This window comes from Abramis brama, assembly GCF_963993115.1.
Source record: "Abramis brama genome assembly, chromosome: 17".
Lineage (NCBI taxonomy): Eukaryota > Metazoa > Chordata > Actinopteri > Cypriniformes > Leuciscidae > Abramis > Abramis brama.
In genome coordinates, this window is record NC_139979.1 from 32,189,877 (window position 1) to 32,214,857 (window position 24,981).

General features: G+C 38.7%; 1 protein-coding gene across 1 annotated transcript in view; it reads left to right on the top strand.

Moving 5' to 3' along the window:
* The first annotated feature begins 337 nt into the window (after nucleotides 1-337).
* Nucleotides 338-24,981, top strand: part of lars2 (leucyl-tRNA synthetase 2, mitochondrial) — a 102,640-nt gene continuing 77,996 nt past the window's right edge. Inside the window, exons 1-3 of the mRNA XM_084088601.1 lie at nucleotides 338-503; nucleotides 5,460-5,659; nucleotides 20,701-20,829. Of these exons, the coding sequence (XP_083944727.1) occupies nucleotides 5,477-5,659; nucleotides 20,701-20,829 (312 nt within the window). The 5' untranslated portion in view covers nucleotides 338-503; nucleotides 5,460-5,476. The remainder of the gene's footprint in view (nucleotides 504-5,459; nucleotides 5,660-20,700; nucleotides 20,830-24,981) is intronic.

Consider the following 24,981-nt stretch of genomic DNA (forward strand, 5'->3'; position numbering starts at 1 on the left):
TCAAAATATAAAGATATAAAAATACATATTTGGAACAACATGAGGATAAATGATCTTCAATGCATGCACATTCAGACTGCGACGATTACTGATAATTCATCATTACGAACAAGTTTCTCATTATTTTGGCATAGGCTACGAGTATGCTAATTATGTCAATACAATTACATAATAAGTCATAATTTTCAAAATGTCCTTATTATTATGACTTACGTAATCATACTTTACTCAAATATGGCGGAAACGGGCTTACATATATTAATATGACTTCTAAACTCTACTGTGTTTCTGCGTCATTGCTTTATGCATAGAGATTTAAATAAAGTTTGCTCTATTTGAACAACATGGCGGCGCCCGTGTAGCGGTGTGAGTCTGTCAAATGTCAGTGTATCGTGTGTTTATGCGTCACCAGAATGAAGCTTTGAATGGATTTGTAATATAGACCACGCGGAAAGGATCGCAATATATCGGGACAGGTCCCATTGTTTGTCGATGCTTGTCGTGTAAGTAGAACGTGATCCTTAAGTTATAACCATTTGACAGGTGATGTCTTCCTCGTGTGCTACTAGAAATTCTGGCATTATCACTGAAAAACTTGATAATTTTGCTAAGAATAATGTAAGGCTACATAACACGTTCAAATGCATTAGACCTGAGCTGGTGTGGCTCTTTTAACACTCATAATCTCATCTCACTGAACATCGTGTTGTCATTGGAGTCCAATATCACGATGAATCTTCCATATTTGAAGCTGGGTACCATAGCAACGCGAACATCTCCCTCACTTCTCTTCCACAAACACGAGGCCGTGTGTGTGTGTGTGTGTGTGTGTGTTGAGAGCCTGTGGGCGGCTGTCAGAGAAACTCTCGTCCTCTAACATCTCGCCATGATTTCAAGAGCCTTATGTGCGTCACACAGATTCGCAGCTGTTTGATAACTGGGTCATTGAATGAAATAGGTGCTTCTGTAAAGTTAAAATGCTGTTTCATGGGGACTGGCCAGTTATAGTCGGCATGAAGAGGAAGTTGCGATCCTCATTCCTACTGTGACCTCTGAGTCTGACTGTGATATATTGGTGGATCTCGTGTGATTGACAGGTTGCCCCGCCCTCGCGCCAGTAAACACATCATCAGAGAAGAGAAATCTAGTTAATGGATGTTGTAATGTTTAAAGTTTGTTTTTGATTTATGGAATTGTTCAATATTTTTTAATGGGAACAGTATGATGGTAAATAGCAGAAGCAGCCGTTGCGAATCGAAGGCCAGCTGTTTAAAAGAAACAGTCTAATATTTACATTTACAATGTTATCTCATATTTTGCTCCTAATAGTTAATTTTTTAGACGCATTCTATCTTTTTAAACAGATATATTGTTACATTCACGACCGAAAACAAAAACAGCATTCAATCTTTTATCGCTCAGTCAGTCCCTCAGCTAAAATGAAATGATACTAAAACCTGCCAGTAGGCGGCGGCAAATCATTGATTTAACGAGTTAGTGATTGAATCACACAGTCAAATGATTCGGTCAAAATGGCTGATTCATTCAGGGACAAAGCAGAAGTGACTGAGTGAGTCGTCGAGTCTTTCATTAGAACGATTCGTTCGAAAACTAAACTGAAACTGTGATGATTTCTACTGTTTGGACCTATTTTCATTGTCAAAATAGAGGAAAAACAGACAATATTGACAATATTGTGTCTACAATGTAAGTCACCTAATAGCCTATTAACTTATTGTTTATCAAATTGTATAAAATCAAAATCTTATTTGCAAACGTGCTGATATTTGGGAAAACAGCACTTCAGTTCGTGTGATAGCCTATTGCTTATAAATTAAAAACTGAGCTTATATGGAGAATTTTTTGCACCATATTAAAGGTGCTGTATGTAACTTTTTTACTCTACTGAAGCATAAAAATACCATAATATGTTTGCAGATATTTAGGAAAAATGCTCATATACTCGTGTCTCTGAAAAACACTTCTACATCCAGTTATTTTACGCTGAAATGTGCGGTCTGTGTTGGAATATCTGTTTTTGTTTTGGTCTGTGTGACTCCGCCCACTGCCAGTTCACCCAATAGTACTTCGACACCCCGGCATGCCAGTTGGCAGGAAACCAGTTGGTATTGCAGCCAGCAAACAAACTGGGTCAGAGAAAACCTAAAAAGCCTCGATATCCATCTAAAAATTTCGATGAATGAGAGCATATTAAAACACTGATAAATTAACTCATTAAAGCTACACTGTGTAATTTTTTAAGTTGATTCTTAGCAAAAAACACTTTGTTCTTTCAAAATGATATGTGCTCATTCATGTGTAATTACTTCCACCAACTAATCAAGTATTCTCGTAAGCGTAGAATCTGCCATTCAGAATACATACGAGCGAGTCGCTCGAACGGCGGCAGCCATGTTGCACCTCCATCTTGAAAATACATGTGCCAAAGAGGGACATACCTGGAAATTCAAGCTTCGCCTTTTGCGCTTTTACACTCAGTGGCACCATGACGAATGCGAGGAGAAGATTACTCGCGACTGCCGGCCACCGTAGGAGTTAAAACGCCCTCGGAATGGGAGGGGCTAGAAAGTAATATTCAGTTGGTAGTCATAAACAATGTCACTGCTAGATGGGAGAAAATCCTACACAGTGTAGCTTTAACTTACAGTCGTAAGTCTCCTCGGCTTTCATTGTCAGTTGCACTCGTTGCTGTTGTGTGTGCTCAAACTGGCGACACGCATGAGCGTCGAGTCTGTGGAGGCGGGGAATCAACGGTCTCTGATATTTTTTAATTGGACTGCAGTACCTGTTTCGACCACTAGCTGTCATTCTTACAGTCTGCACATTTAATATTATTAATTTTGGTGGTATTTTTGGTGGTTGAAATGTAGCAATGGCTACTGGTAACGGGTTGACACTTGACAGATAACATGATATACATGTTTTTAATTTTGCTTCCATATTTTGTCTTCTTTCAGACTATTGGAAATAAACTAATTTAAGTGTTTGCTTTATTGCACTTTATTTATTTGCATCTGTAGATTTCAATTACAATACATATCTTTAAAGGTTGTTTTCTCAAAATTAAGTCAGAAATCTTCACTCCTTACACACCAAACTTTGCACATTTATTTTTATCTATATATTCTGAAGGTTTTTCCTGATGGGTTTGTTCATGCACCATTCGTGCGCATTTTGTTCATAAAAACATGTTATTATTTTATGGGGTTTATGGAGTGATCCAAAATCCCCTCTGCAAAACCATTAACTCTCATCTGTCAACAAAATAAGACAAGAATTTTTAACTTGACCAAATCCAATGTTGAGATTTCTGTTCTGCAGTTTTTTACATATTGTTTACGATTGTGCTGTTAATCAACCGGTGATTTCAATTAGTTAAACATTGTATCCTATTCACCTGTGGTGTCTTTTCTTAATGCATAATATCAATTAAAATCCAAAAGAGAATCAAGATGAACAAACATAATGTTTAAAACATTTTCCAAAACATAATATAAAAATCAAGGCTTTATCATTCAATTGAAATGATGAAGCCAGTTTTACTCAGATTTATATGAATTATAAACACTAGAATGAATCATAGTGAAAATACTTTTTCATGAGAAAATTAAAATTAAAGCAAGTCTTTCTTCTTTCTGCACTGAAACATAATAATGCCTCCCTACACGCATTGTGTTTGTGTAGATTGCGCTGGTGAATTATTTTTATGTTTAATGTGACCAGTTTAGAAGTTTTTGTAGGTGTTAAAACATTTGTTTCCAAGGGGACAGGTTTATTGCCACCTTACAGTATGGCATGTTGCTATAGTTACGCCGCAACATTTCCCAGTCTATTTGTTTCTCCAACAGAACAGACATCTGAGCACAATACGCCATGACAATCTGTTAAAATGAAGGAACGTTTTATACCGAGATCATAGACTGTAAAAAATATGGACAAAGCGTCTGTGACGTCACCCATAGACTTTCTGAAGAACGGGTTTGAAGCCGTTTATGGGGGGTATGGGCGGCGCCATCTTGGAAAATCTTGGGTAATCCTAACCCCGCCCACCTTCTGACGCAGCGCGCGTCACTCAGCTCGCTCTGCTACTCCGGTTATCTCTGTATATTTTAGGCAACGAAATATGTTATAAAACACCATACTAACTCTTTTAGTTTTCATTTAAAGAAATCTTAAACATTATAGCCACACAAATGTGGTTCAGGCAATGCGTATTGATTATATTCACTGCACATAACGTTTATAAAAAAAACAAAATATAAAACACAAATCTGCCTCTTTTCGTTTTAAATATAATATAAAAATATTAAACATTTTAATATGGTCCAGGCAATATGTGCGTTTGTACTAAACAACAGATGTTGCAGTAAACAACATTAGCCTACAGATCATATTCGTTGTATTAAAATTTAAAATGACAAAACTCAACCCAGTCTCTTTTTGTTAAATTTCACTTTTATCAATATTAGCCATTATAAAAGTAAAAGGTAAAGTTACAAGAAGCTATACAAATAAAGCAAACAATTCAGTCAAACATACAAAGTCAGCGCTCTAGTCTAACCATACAACGGTAAACTTAAATAGCTTATAAAGTTATGAAACTTCCCCTCAGCCAAAACGATTGCCCAGGGAACAAATTATAGATTCACGAAACCAAAAATCGCCCGTTAGATATAGACAAGACGAATTATATCTCATGTTTAACCACTACAGAGACGCCAGAGTCAGCGGCAAACGTCAGAACGACTAGCCGAGGAAAGGCTGTTCCAGGCGGGGTACATGAGCGCCGAGCGCCCGGTCATCGCTGGATCTCACAACTGGATACAATTTTCATAAATCTTTATAAATAAACCACAGATTTGAGCTTTAAACAACTACATTCTCACCTGAAAAACTCTTAAAAGTACATTTCATGATACAGAAACAGTAGTATTATATTTCAACTGTGTTAAAAAATGGCGCTTCTTATGTTGTCATTCTCCTTGGCGCAGCCTATGCTCATTATCGGCTGTCAATCAAGCTGTCAATCAAAGTTAACCACGCCCTTATTTGTCATACATTTTATATCTAAATACGATCTAAACTAACGAGTTAGAAAAAAATTCACAGCCCTCATGGTTGTCAGGCACTCGGAACCTATCGAAAAATATAATAAAAGTCCATGGGACCAACCTGTAAAAACATGAATTTATGCTGTGAAAACGGACATTTTAATATGGGGTCTATGGACATTTGCTCCCTTTTGGGACCTTCCTCTAGCGGATTTTCGATGTATTGCAGTTTTTCGCACTTCCGGGTAGGCTTCATTTTTCAGATCAGAATGTTGCCGCTTGACCGAGATGGTGAATGTGTTTGCATTAATCATCAGGCCACACAGTTATCTCACGCTTTAGTGTCCGAGTTCCCAGCGTAACCACTCTCCTCCTGCGCTCCTGCAGGTCCCAGGGTCCCGCTGATGTCTGTGTGGAGGGTCACCGTGTTCCCGTGGAGGCCGCTGCCGCGTGTCCAGCTGATCCGGGGTCTGTTCAGTGAATCTGGGGTGTGGGAGCGGGACTACAGGGCCGAGACCCGGCGTCGAGTGGAGCAGAGCTGGAGCGCCCGGATCCAGGAGCAGTGGAAGAGGGATCAGGCACACCAGGTACATCCCATCATGGCGAACTGGAGATGATGTGCAGTAGATGATTGTAATATTGAAAGATATTAAAGCTGCAGTCTGTAAGAATGACAACTAGTGGTCGAAATAGGTACTGCAGTCAAATTATTATTTTTTTTAAATCTTATCATGCAGTTCCAAACCTGTACAACTGAAAAAAAATTCTTAACACAATTTTAGAATAAGCTTAAAGCAGTTTTTGTCCATACAATGACCACTGAAGTCACATGTGCTTTATGTGAGGAACAAGGATCAAAATATTTAGTTAACTGAGTTTCAATTTATTGACTCAAAAAGTTTTGTAATTACATAATTTCCATACACCTTTATCTTTAAGGACAACAAAACGTATTTAAATATATTATTTAAGTTAAAAGTTTTTTCAAGCCTTGTCATAAAGTCAAATTATTTACATACTTATTGACCTTTTTTCTTTAGCATTCAAATTTAAGTAAATTTCCCACATGGAATAGTTATAGTAAATACTTTTTTACATACTACTTTTTTTTGCTAAGTGTTTACATAAAATACACTGATTTCAAGTTTAGACATAAGACACCCAGAATGTTTTGTTGTATAAATATCTGAACATGCAATATATTGCTTAAAAAAAAAAAAACCTTTTTATTCTAGCTTCATGCATTCTTTTTTATCAACACTTGAATGTGGGGAAGTTTCATAAAAAAGCACAATTTTGAAGATAAAAAAAGAGAAAATCAAGTTTTTTTATAGACTACATCGTGCATAAGCAATGCTTTTAGCAATGCTATTGTTTTGCCTGTGTTTTCATCAGGAGATTCAGTACTCTTGCCCTGCCTGTTAGTCTCCTAGGTTACAAATGGTTTGATTCAGTAAGTACACGTGTTTCACGTTTCTTTGTTGTGTTAAGTTGCTTGTTCCGTTCTTGTTCTTGAGTGTTGTGTGAAGATTTGAGTTTGTTTCTGTATAAAGACTGCTGCACTGGATCCTGTTTCATCTCTGCTGCAGCCAACGTGTGACCCACACATCGAAACAAATTAGCTTAAATATTTTAAGAGGGTTACCAATGGTACGTTAACTTTTGCAGATAGTACTGGTGCCACAGAGGTTGAAAGTTTTGTAGCACAGGCCACACAATTGTATAGCACAATTGAATAAAACGTCTGTTACCATCTCTGAAAACAACCAAAAGTAGAGCAGTTCATCATTTAAACAGGCATGTGACTGACAAAGGACATTTAATGTTCAAAAGAGGGCACATAAAATACAATCCTCAGCAAGAAATGGTTTCAGACCAACATTTTCTTTATTTGCCAAAAATGGCAGACTGCAGGAACATAACACCTCTTGCTTAACATGAAGTCAATTCTGCTTTTGTAGCCAGATATCACTAATCACAATCCAAACAAAATCCATCTGTTTTGGGTGAGACCTTGAAAATACAGCTTAATGTCCCTGCAAGTCATTAGAAAGGTCTAAATTTTATTATAAAAAATTAAATTATCTGCGGTAATTTCTTCATTTTCTGTCTGGAAATCTTATGCATTCACTGAGAAAAAAACAACTGTATACTTCTCTACACTGGGGAAAAACATGGATTCACACATGTTTACTTCATATTTCTCATAGAGAAGTATTATTTTTCCTACTTTTACCAAAATAGGCCTTAAGGGTGTTGTGAGCATTACACACACGTCTGTTTCATTCCTGCACTCAGAAAGTCCTCAATTGAGACTCATAAAGTCATCAACCTTATTACATTCCAGGAATTCATTTATATGATCAAACTCATCAAAGGCATCCAGAGATCGCTGTAGCAGAATAGTTTTGACTGATGAAACATGAAGACCGTATACAAAAACATCGGGGGGTACCTTTGTAACCCATATTCTCTGAATAGGGGAATGAGACACTGCGTGGCGATGGTGCAATGGGAACGATACACACACACACACACACGCCAAGCTAAGCGCTGCCAGATCTGGCTGAAAGAACTCTCTTTTTTTTCAAAAGCGACCAGTTTCATGCGGAAAGAACCCGGGAACCAGGGGATCCAAATCCAGGTTATAAAACATAATAAAAGTGTGCGAAGAGGACCAATAGAGCCTAAGTGAAAGCGGAGGGAAGATGCGACACTCGTGAGCTGCAGTGCCCAGAGGTGAAGGAAGCGTCCGCACCTCATAAGCCAAAGAAATGACATCTCTCACCCAATGAGAGATCCTGAGCTTAGAGGCGGCGAGCCCCAAAACACACAAACAACTGAGACGCCCTGAGGTCCAATTACACCTTTAAAGGAGTAGATCACTTCAGAATTAACATTTCCTGATAATTTACTCTCCCCTGTGTCATCCAAGATGTTCATGTCTTTCATTCTTCAGGTGAAAAGAAATGAAGGTTTTTGAGGAAAACATTCCAGGATTTTTCTCCATATAGTGACTTCAATGGGGTCCAACGGGTTGAAGGTCCAAATGTCAGTTTCAGTGCAGCTTCAAAGTCTCGACACGATCCCAGCTGAGGAATAAGATTTTATAACAAAATAAACATTTATATACTTTTTAACCACAAATGCTCGTCTTGCACATCCAAGACTTCACACATTACGTAATCGCGTTGGAAAGGTCAGGCGGTAATTCTTTCTTCCAACTTCAAAATCGTCCGACATCGTTGTTGTACCTTTTATTTATTTTTTATTTTTTTGTAAATGGCGTTTGACTTAGTTTTGCACGTTGGCTTTGTAAACACTAGGTCGGTACTTCCGCCTATGTCACGCGTGACCTTTCAGCGTGATTACGTAATGCGTGACGCATCACAGAGCTAGTGCAAGACGAGCATTTCTGGTTAAAAAGTATATAAATGTAAATTATTTTTAGAAAATGACCAGTGGTTCAGATGTCTAGATAAGACTCTTATTCCTCGGCTGGGATCGTGTCGAGACTTTGAAGCTGCACTGAAACTCACATTTGGACCTTCAACCCGTCGGACCCCATTGAAGTCACTATATGGAGAAAAATCCTGGAATGTTTTCCTCAAAATCCTTCATTTCTTTTCGACTTAAGAGAGAAAGACATGAACATCTTGGATGACACAGGGGAGAGTAAATTATCAAGAAAGTTTATTCTGAAGTGAACTACTCCTTTAAAGCCTGAACAGGGTAGAGAAAATGGAGCCTCTAGAGAAAGCATGAGCACTTGAGAGTGAAATGACATGGACAAAACTTTGGGGACATAACCAGGCCTGGGTCACAGAAAACCCTTCACCAGACCCACGGCAAACTCCATGCAAGAAAGAGCCTGCAGATCCCCACACGCTTGAGAGAGGCTAATGCTAACAAAAACGCCACCTCGAGGGTCAGAATCCGGTCAGGAGTTGACTCTAAAGGTCTGAAAGGAGATTCCAGTAATAACCCCAACAAAACAACTGATAAATCCCAGGTGGGGACATTAACCTCAGGGCACAGGCCTCAAGCGTCTCACTCCACACATATACACAAAGAGACCAGACGGGCAAAAATAAAACTAGGTTCTTGAAATGTGGTCCTGAAACTGCAGTCTCCGATATTGCATTGTAATAAAATGTTCAGCAGTTGTGTTGCTTTAGCTCATTTTAATTAAGTAAATTGAAGAAGCAGCAAAACTCCTTTTTTCCCAGTGTAGGTGACATATAGTCCTATGGACACTTTCATGAGACATTTATGGTGTTTCTTGAGAGACGTTGTCACTGTTAACTGTCTTTAAATGGATACGCATTAATAATTCTCTTTTTAAAGGCGAGAGGTGGGTATTTTCTCCGTGTTGCCTGTACAGTTACATTATGTCTTGTTTCTACTTTGAGAATTTCATTGAAAGAATCCCTTCCATCTCCCAGCAGAAACCCTTTGTACAGTATGTGTGTGAGAAATAGTCTGGCATCTGAAGCATTACTCTTACAGAGAAGCTGCTTTCGTTCAGGTGGCTTTTAAGCCGAACACATTGTGCTTTCAGTGGCGTTGATGTGTTTTGCTATCACGAGCACAACGTCTCTCCATCATGTCCATTATTCCCTTTGTGTTGTGGAGCTGCAGTTGCTGATTGCATTTATTAATGGCATCATTCAAAGACAGCAAAAATGCTGGACTGAAAGCTCAAATCTCGATGTACGGGGATCAGACTTTATCCAACCAACCAGCCCAGAGAATAATCACATTACAACCCATTCAGTGCTAGTAACATTAGAAAATTTGATTTGAAGCTAAAAGTATTTGAAGATAAAAGACGAAAGAACACAACTGTACTTAGATTCTTTCATGAGGGAATGAAATGCTCATTTTGTGAATAATGTGATCAGAAATGGCAATACATATAACTATGCTGACTATTGTTATTGATTGTAAGCAGGGTCAGAATCTTTTTATTTTTATAATTACCTTATTAAATGTATATGTTGATTTTTATGTCAAATATTTAAGTTTAACCAATTACTCAAATCAATCAGAATTAGCCTGGCAAGCCAGACCCACATCAAGATGTTGGGTCTGGCAACTCACCATAGACACGGCTCAATCCGAGGGGCGGGATAAACGGCTGTCTTTCAAATTCCCTCTGCACGCAATAGGACAGCGCTCCAACCAACCAGAGCAACGAAGAAGGTGACGTAGTCAGAGAGATTAAACTTTTGCCGTATCCGGTCAGCAAAACACATCTTTTGTAAGAATGACTTCAGTGCCGTTCTTTGTTCTTTTCTCAAAGAAAAGCTTAACTCCAAGTCCTCTAGAGTCGTGACCAAAGCCGATTGGAAAGACCGCTGTTCGCCAGCAGCAGCAGAAGCTCTTCTTTGTTTTCAAGTAGCAGGGAATTCACACGGAACCGTCACAACTCTGCCGTCATTATGTTGAGCCCGCCCGCTGACTCTATACGTGATGTGATTGGCCTGACTAGAGTTTGTTTTTTCCAGCTCGTAAGCCAACGATGATAATGAGCCAGTGTCGTTGCTAGACGACACTGGCTGCAAAATAAAATTTGCTGCCGCTAGGGCGCGTCTAGATTTCTAGGCTAAATCAGAATCAGAATCATTTTATGAGCTTCAACTAAATCCATCCACCCACCCACCAATAATAATAATAATAACCTATGTGAAAAATATTAATTCTTTTGATAAATGCTTTTTCTTCATTATCAGGACTGTTGTAACACCCTGACATTTTTGACTTGCCACATTACAAAATAAAAAAAATCAGTATATGCGCACAACTTTTTGTGTTTTTCCTCTTTAAATGTAGTTTCTGTGCAGGCTTTGCAATATTAAGGCAAGGCAAGGCAAGGCAAGTTTATTTATATAGCACAGGGGTGCCCAATCCTGCTCCTGCCGATCGACTGCACAGTTCATCTCCAACCCTAATCAAACACACCTGCCTTTAATTTTCAAGTGATCCTGAAGACCTTAATTAGCTGCTTCAGGTGTGTTTGATTAGGGTTGGAGATGAACTGTGCAGGACAGTCGATCGGCAGGAGCAGGATTGGGCACCCCTGATATAGCATATTTCATACGCTATGGCAATTCAGCGTAAAAAGATGATATATAGAATAAACTTCTCATCTGGCAAAACACTGGTGTATCATATTTTGTACAGCTGCTTGTTATACTGTGAGATTATCCCATGAGGATTGTACTATGTCTGTGGTGATCTTTCGACGCGCCTAAAAAATCTATTTGACATCTCCAATAGACCCGATTTTCCCCTAAAATGACTCCTCGGGTTCACTGCCCCATCAGTCCGGACCCCAAAAAACCCATTTGTTCGGAAGCTCTAGGAATGGAGTCGATCCAGTCCGCACCCCTCAGAACCTCGAATTTAATCACATCAAACTCACTACTCCTCCACAGACCCAGGTCATCAGCATGGTTTCATCTCTCAATTTCTCCAATTAAGTAATTTATGTTTGTCTCTTATCCAATTTTCAGTGCCATTTGAGTTTAGAATCAAAATGAGGATGCAGAAATAAAATGGTGTAATCAGTCGGATGCACAGTGGCTCAGTGCTCATTCAGTAAATGCACAGATAAACAGATGTGTTTTGAGTCTGGATTTGAATATGATACTGTAGGAGCACGTCTGATCTCTTCTGGAAGCTGGTTCCAGCATAATAGCTAAAAGCAGACTCGCCATGCTTAGAGTGAACCCTTGGTATTTCTAGTTGATGTGATCCTAATGATCTGAGTGATCTGTTTTAGTGAGCATATCTGCAATATATTGAGGTCCTAGGCCACTGAGTGATTTATATACCAGTAATAATACTTTAAAATCAATCCTAAATGTAACTGGGAGCCAGTGTAAAGACCTGAGGACTGGTGTGATGTGTTCATATGTTCTGGTTCTGCTCTGCGTTCTGTATGAGCTGCAACTGTCTTATGGTCTTTTTGGGAAGGCCAGTGAGGAGTCCATTACAATAATCCACCCTGCTGGTGATGAAAGCATGCACAAGTTTCTCTAAGTCTTGTCTGGAAACAAAGCATCTAATTCTTGCAATATTTTTCAGATGATAGTATGCTGATTTAGTTATTACTACTGAAACTAAGTTCTGACTCCAGAATCACACTGAGATTCCTGACTTGATTTTCAGTTGTTTGACCCCTAGAGTGAAGGTATGCGTTCATCTTTACCCCTTTTCCACCAGCAAGAACCGGGTGCTTGTTCAGAGCCAGAGCTATTGTCAGTTCGGAGTTGGTTCGACTGACAAGCTTTCTAAGAACCGGTTTGCCTTTCCACAGGCCAGAGAGCCGCCACAGAGCCAGATGTTACATCACTGTATACATCTCATGTTACCCAGCAACGCTAGCGTGGCAGCGCCAAACACAAACACACCAGGCTTGTTCGAGATGGTTTGGCTTCTCGCAGACCGATCAGCGCATGACATCAAAGCACTGCGAAAGCGATCGAAAAGCACAAGGAGTCGTATCTCTCCAAACACTCCCGCAGCTCCGATCGGTCCACACCTCTCCGATGCATCTCGAACAAGCCTTCCATCAACAATGGTGGTCGTTACGTCACTATTGATGCTCATGGCTTTGCGAACCTACATCGGCATCCAAACACGGCGAATCCAACAAGTTTGTGCAGCTTGCCGTAACTTGCATAGATGGAGATTACAATCGAGCTGCTATTAGCTTGATTAGCTGCTATTTAAAAAATGACGGCCACAAGTTTCTGTTCATCTTGTTGGTCACGGTAACCCCGCCCCTGACACAAGCGGTTCTTACTTCTAGACCAGCAATGTTTTGGTGCTACTTAAGAACCACCTTTCCTGGTTCAGAGCTGGTGCTTTGGGTGTCGAAAGACAAAGAACTGATTTGAAACAAGGCTCTGGCTCTGAACCAGCACTCAAACTGCCTTGGTGGAAAAGGAGTACTTGAGAACTTCATCTTTGTTTCCAAACGCAATGACTTCAGTTTTGTCTTTGTTTAACTGAAGAAAGTTTTGGCACATCCAACTGTTGACTTCATCAGTGCATTGGCACAGGGAGTTAATAGGGCTGTAGTCGTTAGGCGATAGGGCTAAGTAGATCTGTGTGTCGTCTGCATAGCTGTGGTAAGAGATTTGGTTCTTTCTCATTATTTGGCTCAGTGGGAGCATATGCAGGTTGAACAAAAGCGGTGTAAAAATTTTGCCTTGAGGGACTCCGCATGTCAAGAAGTATGTTATGATCGACAGTGTCAAATGCAGCACTGAGGTCGAGTAGTACCAGAATTGATGTTTTGCCTGTATCAGTATTTAAGCGAATATCGTTTATTATCTTTACGAGCGCTGTCTCTGTGTTGTGGTGCGGTCGGAAACCAGATTGAAAATTGTCAAAGTATCCATTCGAGCTTAAGAATTTGTTCAGCTGATTGAAGACAACTTTTTCAGTGATCTTGCCTATGAAAGGAAGATTTGAGATCGGTCTATAGTTGCATAATATGGTCTTATCCAGATTGCTCTTTTTCAGGAGGGGCTTGACAACTGCAGTTTTAAGGGACTTGGGTGAGGTAAGGGTGAGGAGTTTAACACTTCTAGAAGATCTGTTTCTAAACGGTTTAACACACCTTTGAAAAAGGAAGTGGGAAGTGTGTCAAGAGCGCAGGTTGATGTTTTAAGGTGCTGTATGGTTTCTTCCAAAATTTTACCACTAATTTCTTCAAAATCTGTCTGACCCCAGCGCCACATGAGGATATGCTGATCACCTTTCTGATATTATTGATTTTCTCTGAGAGCATTTCACTGGGAATCTGGCTTAGGGGGTTTGTTAGACTCTCTACAGTAGTAAACAGAGTGCGTGTGTTGTTTATTAGGGGTGGCAATTGGCAAAAATGTGACTTCAGGGTAGTGTAAAAACGTTGTCCTTGAACATTCAGGACACAGGACCTTATTACAGGACAGGACGTAATTATTCTCTGAATAGGAGACCTCTCACATGAGTGCGCAAAATGTCGCGATACTGAACAGAATCGATTTTTTTCCTCCACCACTATTGCTTATGTTTCTATTTATTATATTTGAGAAGAAAGTCTGTCTAGCTTTGCCTAGTTCCACATTGAAAGCATGGAGGCTGTCTTTATAGATGTTATAATGGACTACAAGTTTTGTCTTCCGCCACATGCACTCTGCTTTTCTGCATTGTCTTTTCATGTTTTGCACTGCTGTTGAGTTTCTCCAAGGTGCTTTTTGTCTGCCACTCTTCTTCCTGACTTTCACAGGAGCAATATCATCAATTACACTCTGAACTTTTGAGTTAAAGGACTCAAGGAGAGAAACAACAGAGTCCGCAGATGTGCTTGGTTTTAAAGAAAATAAAAAGCATCTGTAACGTGTCCTGCAAGGTCTGTCTGTCTGGCTTCCGTCTTGTTTGTCTTAATCCCAACATGCATCTCAAGTGCATGTGTTGTTTACTGTTTTCTTTTACTATATATATATATATATATATATATATATATATTAGGGCTGTCAAAAGATTAATCGCGATTAATTGCATCCAAAATAAAAGTTTGTGTTTAAATAATATATGTGAGTGTACTGTGTATAATTAAATTTGTATCTAGAAATACACACACATGCATGTATATATTTAAGAAAAATGTGTTATTTATATATATAAAAAATATATATTTCTATTTTCTATATAATATAAATTATATATAAATATATACAGTATATGTATGCAAATATTTCTTAAATATATACATGCATGTGTGTGTATTTATATATACAAAATAATTATACACAGTACACACACATATATTATTTAAACACAAACTTTTATTTTGGATGCGATTAATCGCGATTAATCTTTTGACAGCCCTAATATATATATATATATAGTCAAATTAAAACAAAAGAACAGAATATGTCCTTTTCATTGATATCAAGAACTTTGTCTGGGTTTTCTGCTGTGGTGTTTCGGCAGTGGTTTGAAGGCGCTCATGTCATGGCTTCTAAAATTAGTCTGACCCGGAGCCGAGACCATTTAACACCTTTAGCTTTCATTCCCCAGACGTGTGTGCAGCATCTGCTTTGTTTTCATCAGCGTTTCTCTCTATTGTTTTCTCACACTGTTTGTTTTCACATGTTCTCACTACACAAAGGGTTTCGTACACAGTCATTGTGCTTTAAATAAAAAATATGCTTTGCTTGTGCCCCGAATAGATTTCAGTAGGGTCGACTCTGTGTAAACTGACCTCAATTGTTTATGTACCAAATTTATCAGAGTTTCCACACCGTACACTCATCTGAAGACTGATTCACGGGCACGAAGGGAAAAGCTTCTTGGAGAGATGCGGTGGAGATGTATTCTCTCCCAAAATGTGTCCTTGTCTCTTTCAGCTGCTGAATAATTCAGGCCTTTTTGACCCGCACTGATTAATGCTTTCCCAGTGCGGCGAGCTTCTTCAAAGCCGTCATGAATCATTAAAACTGCTGTGGAGAGCGTGACTGAATGAATGAGCCTTAGCGGATGTCGCAGGTCAGTCTGCGTTAAGACAAGTAATGTGAATGCCTCATTCATTCATCTATGTATTCATAGAGAATGAATGCATCTCCACCGCATCTCTCCAAGAAGCTTTCCCTTCGTGAATCAGTCTTCAGGTGAGTGTACGGTGTGGAAACTCTGATAAATTTGGTACAATTGAGGTCAGTTTACACAGTCGACCTTACTAAGCGTGATCGCATGTATTTGACCAGGATGACCCAGCCTGAATATTATTACAAGCAGCAACGTGAACGTGGGCCTACCATAAGTACCATTTGTATGATTGTTGCTAGGGATAGGCGATATGACCTTGATGATTTTTTTTTCTTTTTCTCACGATATGAGAAATTCTTATTCTTATTAAAGGTTAAAAAAAAGTTTTTCAGTAAAGAGCAGTTATTTTCAATTTTGTTTGATTCACATTGATGAGACAGAGCAGCAGGTTTATTAGGCTGCTGTCACTTTAAGACCAAACGCACAGATCCATTATACTAATACACATCCGGTTTACACCCAGCTGTTTACTTTCACTAGAGACGTAACCAGCTGTGTTTACATGAACAATGCACACCATGGGCATTTTAAATTAATTGCATGTGTATCGGCCATTCAAGCGCAATAAGATGTGAAAGAGAACTGAATTTGCGGTCGCATGCTGAGAGACTCACATTTTTGTGCACAGACTTTCTGATTCCAGTATAGTAGTGTTTTTGCAAGGGTCGCTCATACTAGTATTCCAATGCTAGTTTGACATTTTGTTCTAGATTTTGTTCTTTGTTCAGAATATTTTAAACCAGACCTATTATGCTTTTTTTTCCATGTTCATCTTTCTTTAGTTTGTAATGTTGCTGTTTGAGCATGAAACTGAAATGCTTTTACTGAAATATTTTACATTCTACCAGTGATAAACTGTGCTGGATGATGAGTGTTTTGACTTCATAATGCATAACAGTGACTGTAAACCATGCATTTTAGGCATGGGAGTGGCATATGTTTTTAATTTAATTTAATTTAATTATTATTATTATTATTGCATTTTAACTATACACATGAACATATACATTTCCATGTAACAGAAAACAAGAAGAAAAAAAAAGAAAAGAAAAAAGGAAAAACAGCCTCTCAGTATTTTACATTGATATTCTATACCTCCTCTTTTCTTAGTCTTTTATGAACACCTTTCCAAGTCCACCACATTTTAAGAACGATCTGAAAGGTCCCCAAACACCATCAAAATCTGTATATTTGTCCTTTAAAATATAAGTCATCTTTTCCATTAACATATTTGTTACCATTTCTTTTAGCCAATGTCCTATACTTAGTGCACAAATACTTTTCCAATTTAAAGTCAAGCAAATAGAAATTCGCTTGAAATTTCTTCAAGCAAAACGGCTTATATTTATAAATATATACTCTTTCTTTTTTAACTTGATCTCCTTAGGAAATAAATGTAATAGAAAAAGTAAAGGTGACAATGTAATGTTAACATCAAGGATCTTCTCTATCATTTCTTTCACACCTTTCCAAAATGTTTGGACTTATTTGCACTCCCATATGCAATGAAATGATGTACCTTTAAACTCATTGCAACTTATGCAAGTGTCAGGGACATTTTCGTTATATTTATGCAATACAACTGTACTGAATTATATAAATCTGCATCAACCACTTTGCAGCAGTTTCAGATGTGTGTTCATGGGAGTGGCATATGTTGAGTTGTGGCAAGAAAAATGCAAGCATCATAACCTATTCTAATAGACCTCAAAAACAAGAATCAAGACATAATGGGTCCCCATTAAAGCAGGAATGATGTGTTCTTACCTTTTGCTTTTTATTCAATTGTTGGTGTCCAAGATGAACCTTCCCAGACAAATCTTGGATTAGTGAGAATCTGTATAGCTTTTAACATTTAGTAAACTGTTGAATGAACATACATTTTCATTATATTTTTAATCTGTTTATTAGCTCTTAAAGGAATATTCTGTTTTCAATACAAGTTAAGCTCTTCACAAAATGAATTTCGACTTTTCCTTTTCTCTAAAATAAGCAAAAATCTCTGTTACAGTGAATAGGGCCATTTTGTAAACATTAAAATCCTGTTTCAAAAGTATATCCACAAGGCGTAAGGAATATGTTGAGTTAACATGATTTTTGTGTGAAAAATTACTTGGACCTTTTCTGTGTAAAGTTATATCTAATTTTATTCCATTGCCTAACACAGACCTAAAAAACAGTTTTATCTGAATAATTCATGTAAGTACATTTATAAACTTATAAGATACACATTTCTATTTGCATTCTCAAAAAATTGGTCATGTTAACTTTCAGTATAGGTGCCTCACCCGAACATTGCATTTTGTTTTTTTAAAGGAAATCAAAGTCAAAATTATTCAATTTACATTTATTCATTTAGCAGATGCTTTTATTCAGTTGAGGATCTTAAGAAGGCAATAAACACGAGAAGTGCCAGTAATACGTATGTGTTCACGGAAGAGATGAGTTTTCATGTGCTTCTGGGAAACCGTGAGGGATTCGGCTGTCCGGTTGTGGTTGGGAAGATCATTCCACATCCTTGAGAGTGATTTTGTGCCTCTCTGCGGTAAACCATGAGGCGAGGCTCACTTCCAGGCTTCTGGAGGAGATGTAGACCATTAGATGTGGACCATAGATGTAGACCATTAGATGTAGACCATAGATGTAGACCATTAGATGTGGACCATAGATGTAGACCATAGATGTAGACCATTAGATGTGGACCATTAGATGTGGACCATAGATGTAGACCATTAGATGTAGACCATTAGATGTGGACCATAGATGTAGACCATTAGAAGTGGACCATAGATGTAGACCATAGATGTAGACCATAGATGTAGACCATAGGTGTGGACCATTAGATGTGGACCATTATATGTGGACCATAGATGTAGACCATTAGATGTGGACCATAGATGTAGACCATTAGATGTAGACCATTAGATGTAGACCATAGATGTAGACCATTAGATGTAGACCATAGGTGTGGACCATTAGATGTGGACCATTAGATGTGGACCATTATATGTGGACCATAGATGTAGACCATTAGATGTGGACCATAGATGTAGACCATTAGATGTAGACCATTAGATGTAGACCATAGATGTAGACCATTAGATGTGGACCATTAGATGTGGACCATTATATGTGGACCATAGATGTAGACCATTAGATGTGGACCATAGATGTAGACCATTAGATGTAGACCATTAGATGTAGACCATTAGATGTAGACCATTAGATGTGGACCATAGATGTAGACCATTAGAAGTGGACCATAGATGTAGACCATAGATGTAGACCATAGATGTAGACCATAGGTGTGGACCATTAGATGTGGACCATTATATGTGGACCATAGATGTAGACCATTAGATGTGGACCATAGATGTAGACCATTAGAAGTGGACCATAGATGTAGACCATAGATGTAGACCATAGGTGTGGACCATTAGATGTGGACCATTAGATGTGGACCATTATATGTGGACCATAGATGTAGACCATTAGATGTGGACCATAGATGTAGACCATTAGATGTAGACCATTAGATGTAGACCATTAGATGTAGACCATTAGATGTAGACCATAGGTGTGGACCATTAGATGTGGACCATTAGATGTGGACCATTAGATGTGGACCATTATATGTGGACCATAGATGTAGACCATTAGAAGTGGACCATAGATGTAGACCATTAGATGTAGACCATTAGATGTAGACCATTAGATGTAGACCATAGATGTAGACCATTAGATGTAGACCATTAGATGTAGACCATAGATGTAGACCATAGATGTGGACCATTAGATGTGGACCATAGATGTGGACCATAGATGTAGACCATTAGATGTAGACCATTAGATGTAGACCATTAGATGTAGACCATTAGATGTAGACCATTAGATGTAGACCATAGATGTAGACCATAGATGTAGACTCGTAGGAGAGGGCGAGGGATTGAGGAGCCCGTGGCTGCTCTGTAGGCAAACGTCAATGTCTTGAACTCGATGCGAGCCATAACCGGAAGCCAGTGCAGAGAGATAAACAGAGCTGTGACCGAGGCTCTCTTTGGCTCTCTTGCGTTCGGGATCATTTGCAGAGGTTTGGTTGCACATGTTGGAAGCCCAGCCAGAAGAGCATTGCAATAGTCCAGTCTAGAATTGACACGGGCCTGGACGAGAAGCTGTTCATGCTCTGATCTTCCTAATGTTGTGCAAACCTGCTTTTTTTTGGTGATAATCCATATTATGCCAAAACTGCTTCTTGTATTGACCACAAATTATTTCTTTACAACTTTAAGGGTTTGTTCACACTTGGCAGGCTTAGTTTGGTTAAAATGAATTGTAGTGCGATTGCTCTGTTAGTGCAGTTCATTTGAATAAGTGTGAACGCTGCCATCTAAACCCTGAAACCGAGACGCTAAAAAGATGAGTCTTGATCCACTTTCAGACGAACTCTGGTGCGGTTCGAAAGAAATATGAACACAACACGGACCAAACACATGTAAACCAACCAAAAACAGGAAGATGTGACCCTAAAAAGGACAGAATGCTCAAGCATTCCCGTTTTTTCTCATCGTAGTCTCGATGTTGCCCGTCAGAGTTCAGTACAGGCGTCAGAACCGCGTCTCCTCACAGCAGATCTGGATGTGTGTGACGGAGGGTTTCCTGACACTGTTTTGACTCCTTTACACACTTTATAAGCTCTTCACGAGTTCTCAGCTGGTATGTCGGTGCATTTATCCCTGAACACAGTGTTGTTTTGGATGTTCGCTAAATTACGTCTCAAAATATACGTCATAAAAGCCGACCAATCAGGTTGTGCACATATCCCTCTGCCTTTAGGTTCGGCATCTTTAGGTTCGTGTTTAAAATGCCAATGTGAACGCTAAGCTGAACAGGACTAACTTTTTTCTTTTTTTTTTTGGTTCGAACCAAGCGAACCGAACTACAAGTGTGAACACACCATAAATCTTTAAAACCTTTTTAGAAATTTTAGAAATAAAAAAACTCTTCTGTTTTTCTTGCTTAGAGCTCCCGGAAGAAGTTCTACGTCCTCTCCATGTTCCCGTACCCGTCGGGTCGTCTTCATATGGGTCACGTGAGGGTTTACACCATTAGCGACACCATCGGCCACTTCCAGAGGATGAGGGGCCATCAGGTAATTTTACTCTTAAAAACAGCAATATCAGAGTTTACTCCGCTCTGTCACCGCCACACACACAGTTTGATCCATTTTTATATTCACCCACCTACACACACACACACAGATATACCAAAACACATTCCCATGAAAGTAAAAGCTGCAGTCAAGGTCTGCTGGAATGATGTGTGTTTTAATTATGAGGTGTCTGAATGATGGAAACGGTGTGAATATGTTCTTAATTAGAGCTGCTCCTAACTTTGTCTATGTTCAGAAGGATGTCATCATCTGTGTGAATGTTTCTGAAATGTGCTGTCAGTTCATAACAAGGAACGGCAGGTCATAACGGACATCATTATCCTGATGCCAGCCTGATGGAGGATGCTGTTTAGGGGAGGGTGTTGTGACCCGAGTTGACATCACTGCATGCTTAATTGTATGTCATGCTAACCGTACATAAAATAAAATATAGAGGAGTCATTTTGCTGGAAATTCGACACATGATTTATGATATAAATATGTAGCTCGCATCTGGTACAGCAGCATTGCAGAGTCATGATAAACAAGCTCAAAGACTTGTAGAAGCAAGTTCAAATGGATCGGTTGCTTTTTTTGTTCAGGATTAAATGTTTAAATGTTTGGGATTTGGTGTAGGTGGTACATTAGTTTCAAGCGCAATAGAGCATTAACCTTTTAGCTCCACTCACTGGACATTTCATTTCCCAAATCTGCCGTGAAGCAACTTAATATCATTTTGAGATATTTAAAAAAATATTTTAGTCTGGGTTGGTCTATTTTTAAATAAGTTTGAAATGAAAGGTTCTTTATTTCCGTTTATTAGTTTCTTTTTTAGAACTTAGAATTAGAAAACAGTCAAACTAGATTTCCTACTCTAAATTCTGATTGGACGAGTGATGTGCAAATGCTCTGTGAAATAGCAAAATGCTCCTTTAATGTCATCTTGGTAACTAATTAGCATATTATTAACATATTGCAGTAACATCTTGGTATAAATAGCAGTTCTGCTAGACTGCTATGCAGATATATCTAATGCAATGTAAAGAGTATAAGTTTCTACTGGTTTGTACTGTAACTCTACAGTTGTGAGTTGAGTCTCGTGAAGAATAAGATCTCTATTTGCTTGAGTTTCTGTTCATGTCATGTATTCCACATCGCTCTCTAATGGTTTTGGATGCAGTCGAGATCAAGGCCGCTCACTACATTCAGCGTGTCTGCCTAGGGCTGTGCGATTATTGGGGGAAATAATCTTCTTCTGGTACTTTGGCTGGTTTAGGACTGCCATGGACAGCCGACTTCTGAAGTTTGTCATATTCTTCATGTTCTGTGCGTTGGTTAGTTCACAGCTGCAACAGAAATTAAGTTTCCCACTACAATGGAGTATTTGTCCCTTTAAAGTTAAACTGATTTTTACATTTTGTTTTTTCTAACCTTGTTAGAGATGTATGCATCATATTTTGTCAAATTGTTACATTAAATTAATTAAATTAGAATAAGATAGCTTTTACCAATCAAATTAAATCAGTCACCAAAATGCATCTGCACTGCAGAATCTGCATCTGAAGTGGCATTTAGATGCATTTACACACACTGTGTAATGCAGCTCAGAGGTGGCTTGAATGCATTTTCAATTGCATAAACTGAAACCGCTCGTTGGCGGCATGTCACTGTCTTAATGACTTATTAAATCATTCATTAAACCGATTCGTTCAAAACATTTGTTCTGCTGTGGAACTTTTAATTGTCAAAACAAAGCAAAAGCAGACAATATTGTGTCTAAAATGTAACTCACAATAGCTAAGTTTACATGGACACCTTTCGTTTCAGCCTTAATGAATTAATTCTGATTGATGAATCCGAACGTAGTGTTTACATGAACTATAAACAGTGATTGGGTTGATGTGTGTGTTTGTCACAAGGTATTCTCCTATTCTCCTACATTGCTTGTTTTCTTTGATTTCGGGTAGTAATTAGAAGATGACGAGCACATGAACCGTTGGCGGCGCTGCTTGTGTTTATCAAGCAGGAAAAACGCCTCCAACAAGGCGTCTGTGGATGAGAGTTCGAAACAAGAACTGATGGGACGTTGTCCTGCTCCACTTCACAGATTAATTAATTATATGCAGAACTTTAAGGCTTAATATAATTTAAACGGATGAGTTATAAAAAAAACACCCCCTTCACAGTTGTTATGAAGGGCAAAATTAGCATTATAGACCAAAACCACTTTTTGTGCCAGGCTGTAAACACATTTTTTTCTGCTGTAAAGTTTGGCATTTTAACATGGGGGTTTATGGGATTGACTCTCTTTTAGAGTCTGTCTCTAGTGGCCAGTCGATGAACTGCAGTTTAAGTCACTTCCGTGTGGGATTCAAGAGAAAGACATACGCTGTTATTAACTTTTTGTTTATTATAAAATCAATATGACAATTGCAGTCTTGCTGATATTCAGGGAAAAGCAGCTTGTGTGACATTGCTTAACTATATGACAAGATCAAACTTACGGGGGGAAGATGTGTTTTTGTTTGCTTTTTGTTTAAAGCGAGTAACATTCTCGATAATGTCAGCTTGCACATTGTTAAAATAATAATTACAATATTACTGTACACAGTTCTCTGTGTTTCCCAGCCTCTCAGTTTTACTGCCTTTGAGTGTCTCTCTCTCTCTCTCTCTCTCTCTCTCTCATCCATCTCTGTCCTCTCCGTGACGAATCCCTCTCTCCTCAAAGGACAGGCAGCATCTGGTGTGTGTTGTAAGCACAGCACTAAGTGTGTGATGATTTAATGAAGCCTGACGAAGCGCTACTGTTGATTGAATTGGAATTGACAGTGTTCAGTTTCGACTGCTTCAACGAAACACACCGACAAACTGAATGAGTGAGCGACTCTCAATCTCAGCATGTTATCATTATTGACTTCAACTGCAATTTACCCCATGTGTGTTCTTACATATTTAGAGAACAAGAAACAAGGAAAAGCCTTGCTGCCTCACAGCTTAGTCAGTCGATGACTGAATCCAGCAGATCTGTAGTGCTCATGTCTCAGCACAACTGGGGTCAAAAAATATGAAAAATAATACAGTATCTGTCCAAAGTTTTAAAACATTACAATTTCTAATGTTTTTGAAAATGAGTCACTTATCACTTATTTATTTAATCAAAAATACAGTCTATGTGAATATATTTTAAGATGTGCTCACACTTTTCTTTCCATTGACTTCCATTCAAGCAAATATGAATGCAAGAGAAAATTAAACTCAAGCTCATGCAAAGAAGCGTCGCACTTCGCTGCGCTCTAAAGTTCAGTCCGATGAATCCTGACCTGTGGATTTGTATCATGTGAAGACGTGTGACCAATAGAAGATTGGCAAGTAACAGCGTGACCAACCATTTACCTAAATGAAAATAACTCAAACTTTAAAGCTGCAGCATTGCAGGAAAGTGGAGTAGATTGAACATTTTTACATTGTGGTTTTATTATTATTTGGTATGAGTTGAATTTGTTTTTCAAGCAGAGTGTGACGCCATATCACGAGAATTGCAAAGGCGTTTTCCGTGCTCAAAATGTGATGGAGCACAAGGTTTAATGTGGCCTCAGATCCTGCTGATGGTCTGTTATCTCGCAGATGATTGTTTTTTTTGCATTATGTGGTAACGCTGTGCTCTTTCAGCAGATGTTTCAGGCATCAAGCCTCTCAGCTGTCTGCGAGCAGGAGTGCTCGAGCACAACACTATAGACAAGAGTGCGCTTTCTCAGCCATGATTGACACTGTGTTTGACGGCTGTGTCAATGCGTTGTTTTCTCCATGTTTCTGTCAAAGATTTAAAAAAAAAAAGGATTTACAGTGCTTACTCATATATACACACACACACACACACACACACACACACACACACACACACACACACACACACACACACACACACACGCACGCACGCACACATCTGGTTCTCTATCTTTGTGGGGACTCTCCATAGATGTAATAGTTTTTATACTGTACAAACTGTATATTCTCTCCCCTAACACTAATTTTACCTCGAAACCTACCCATCAAAAAAACTTTCTGCATTTTTACTTTTTTTAAAACAAACACTCATTCTGTATGATTTATAAGCTTGTTTCCTCAATTCTCCAGTAGCAGTATTAACATTAA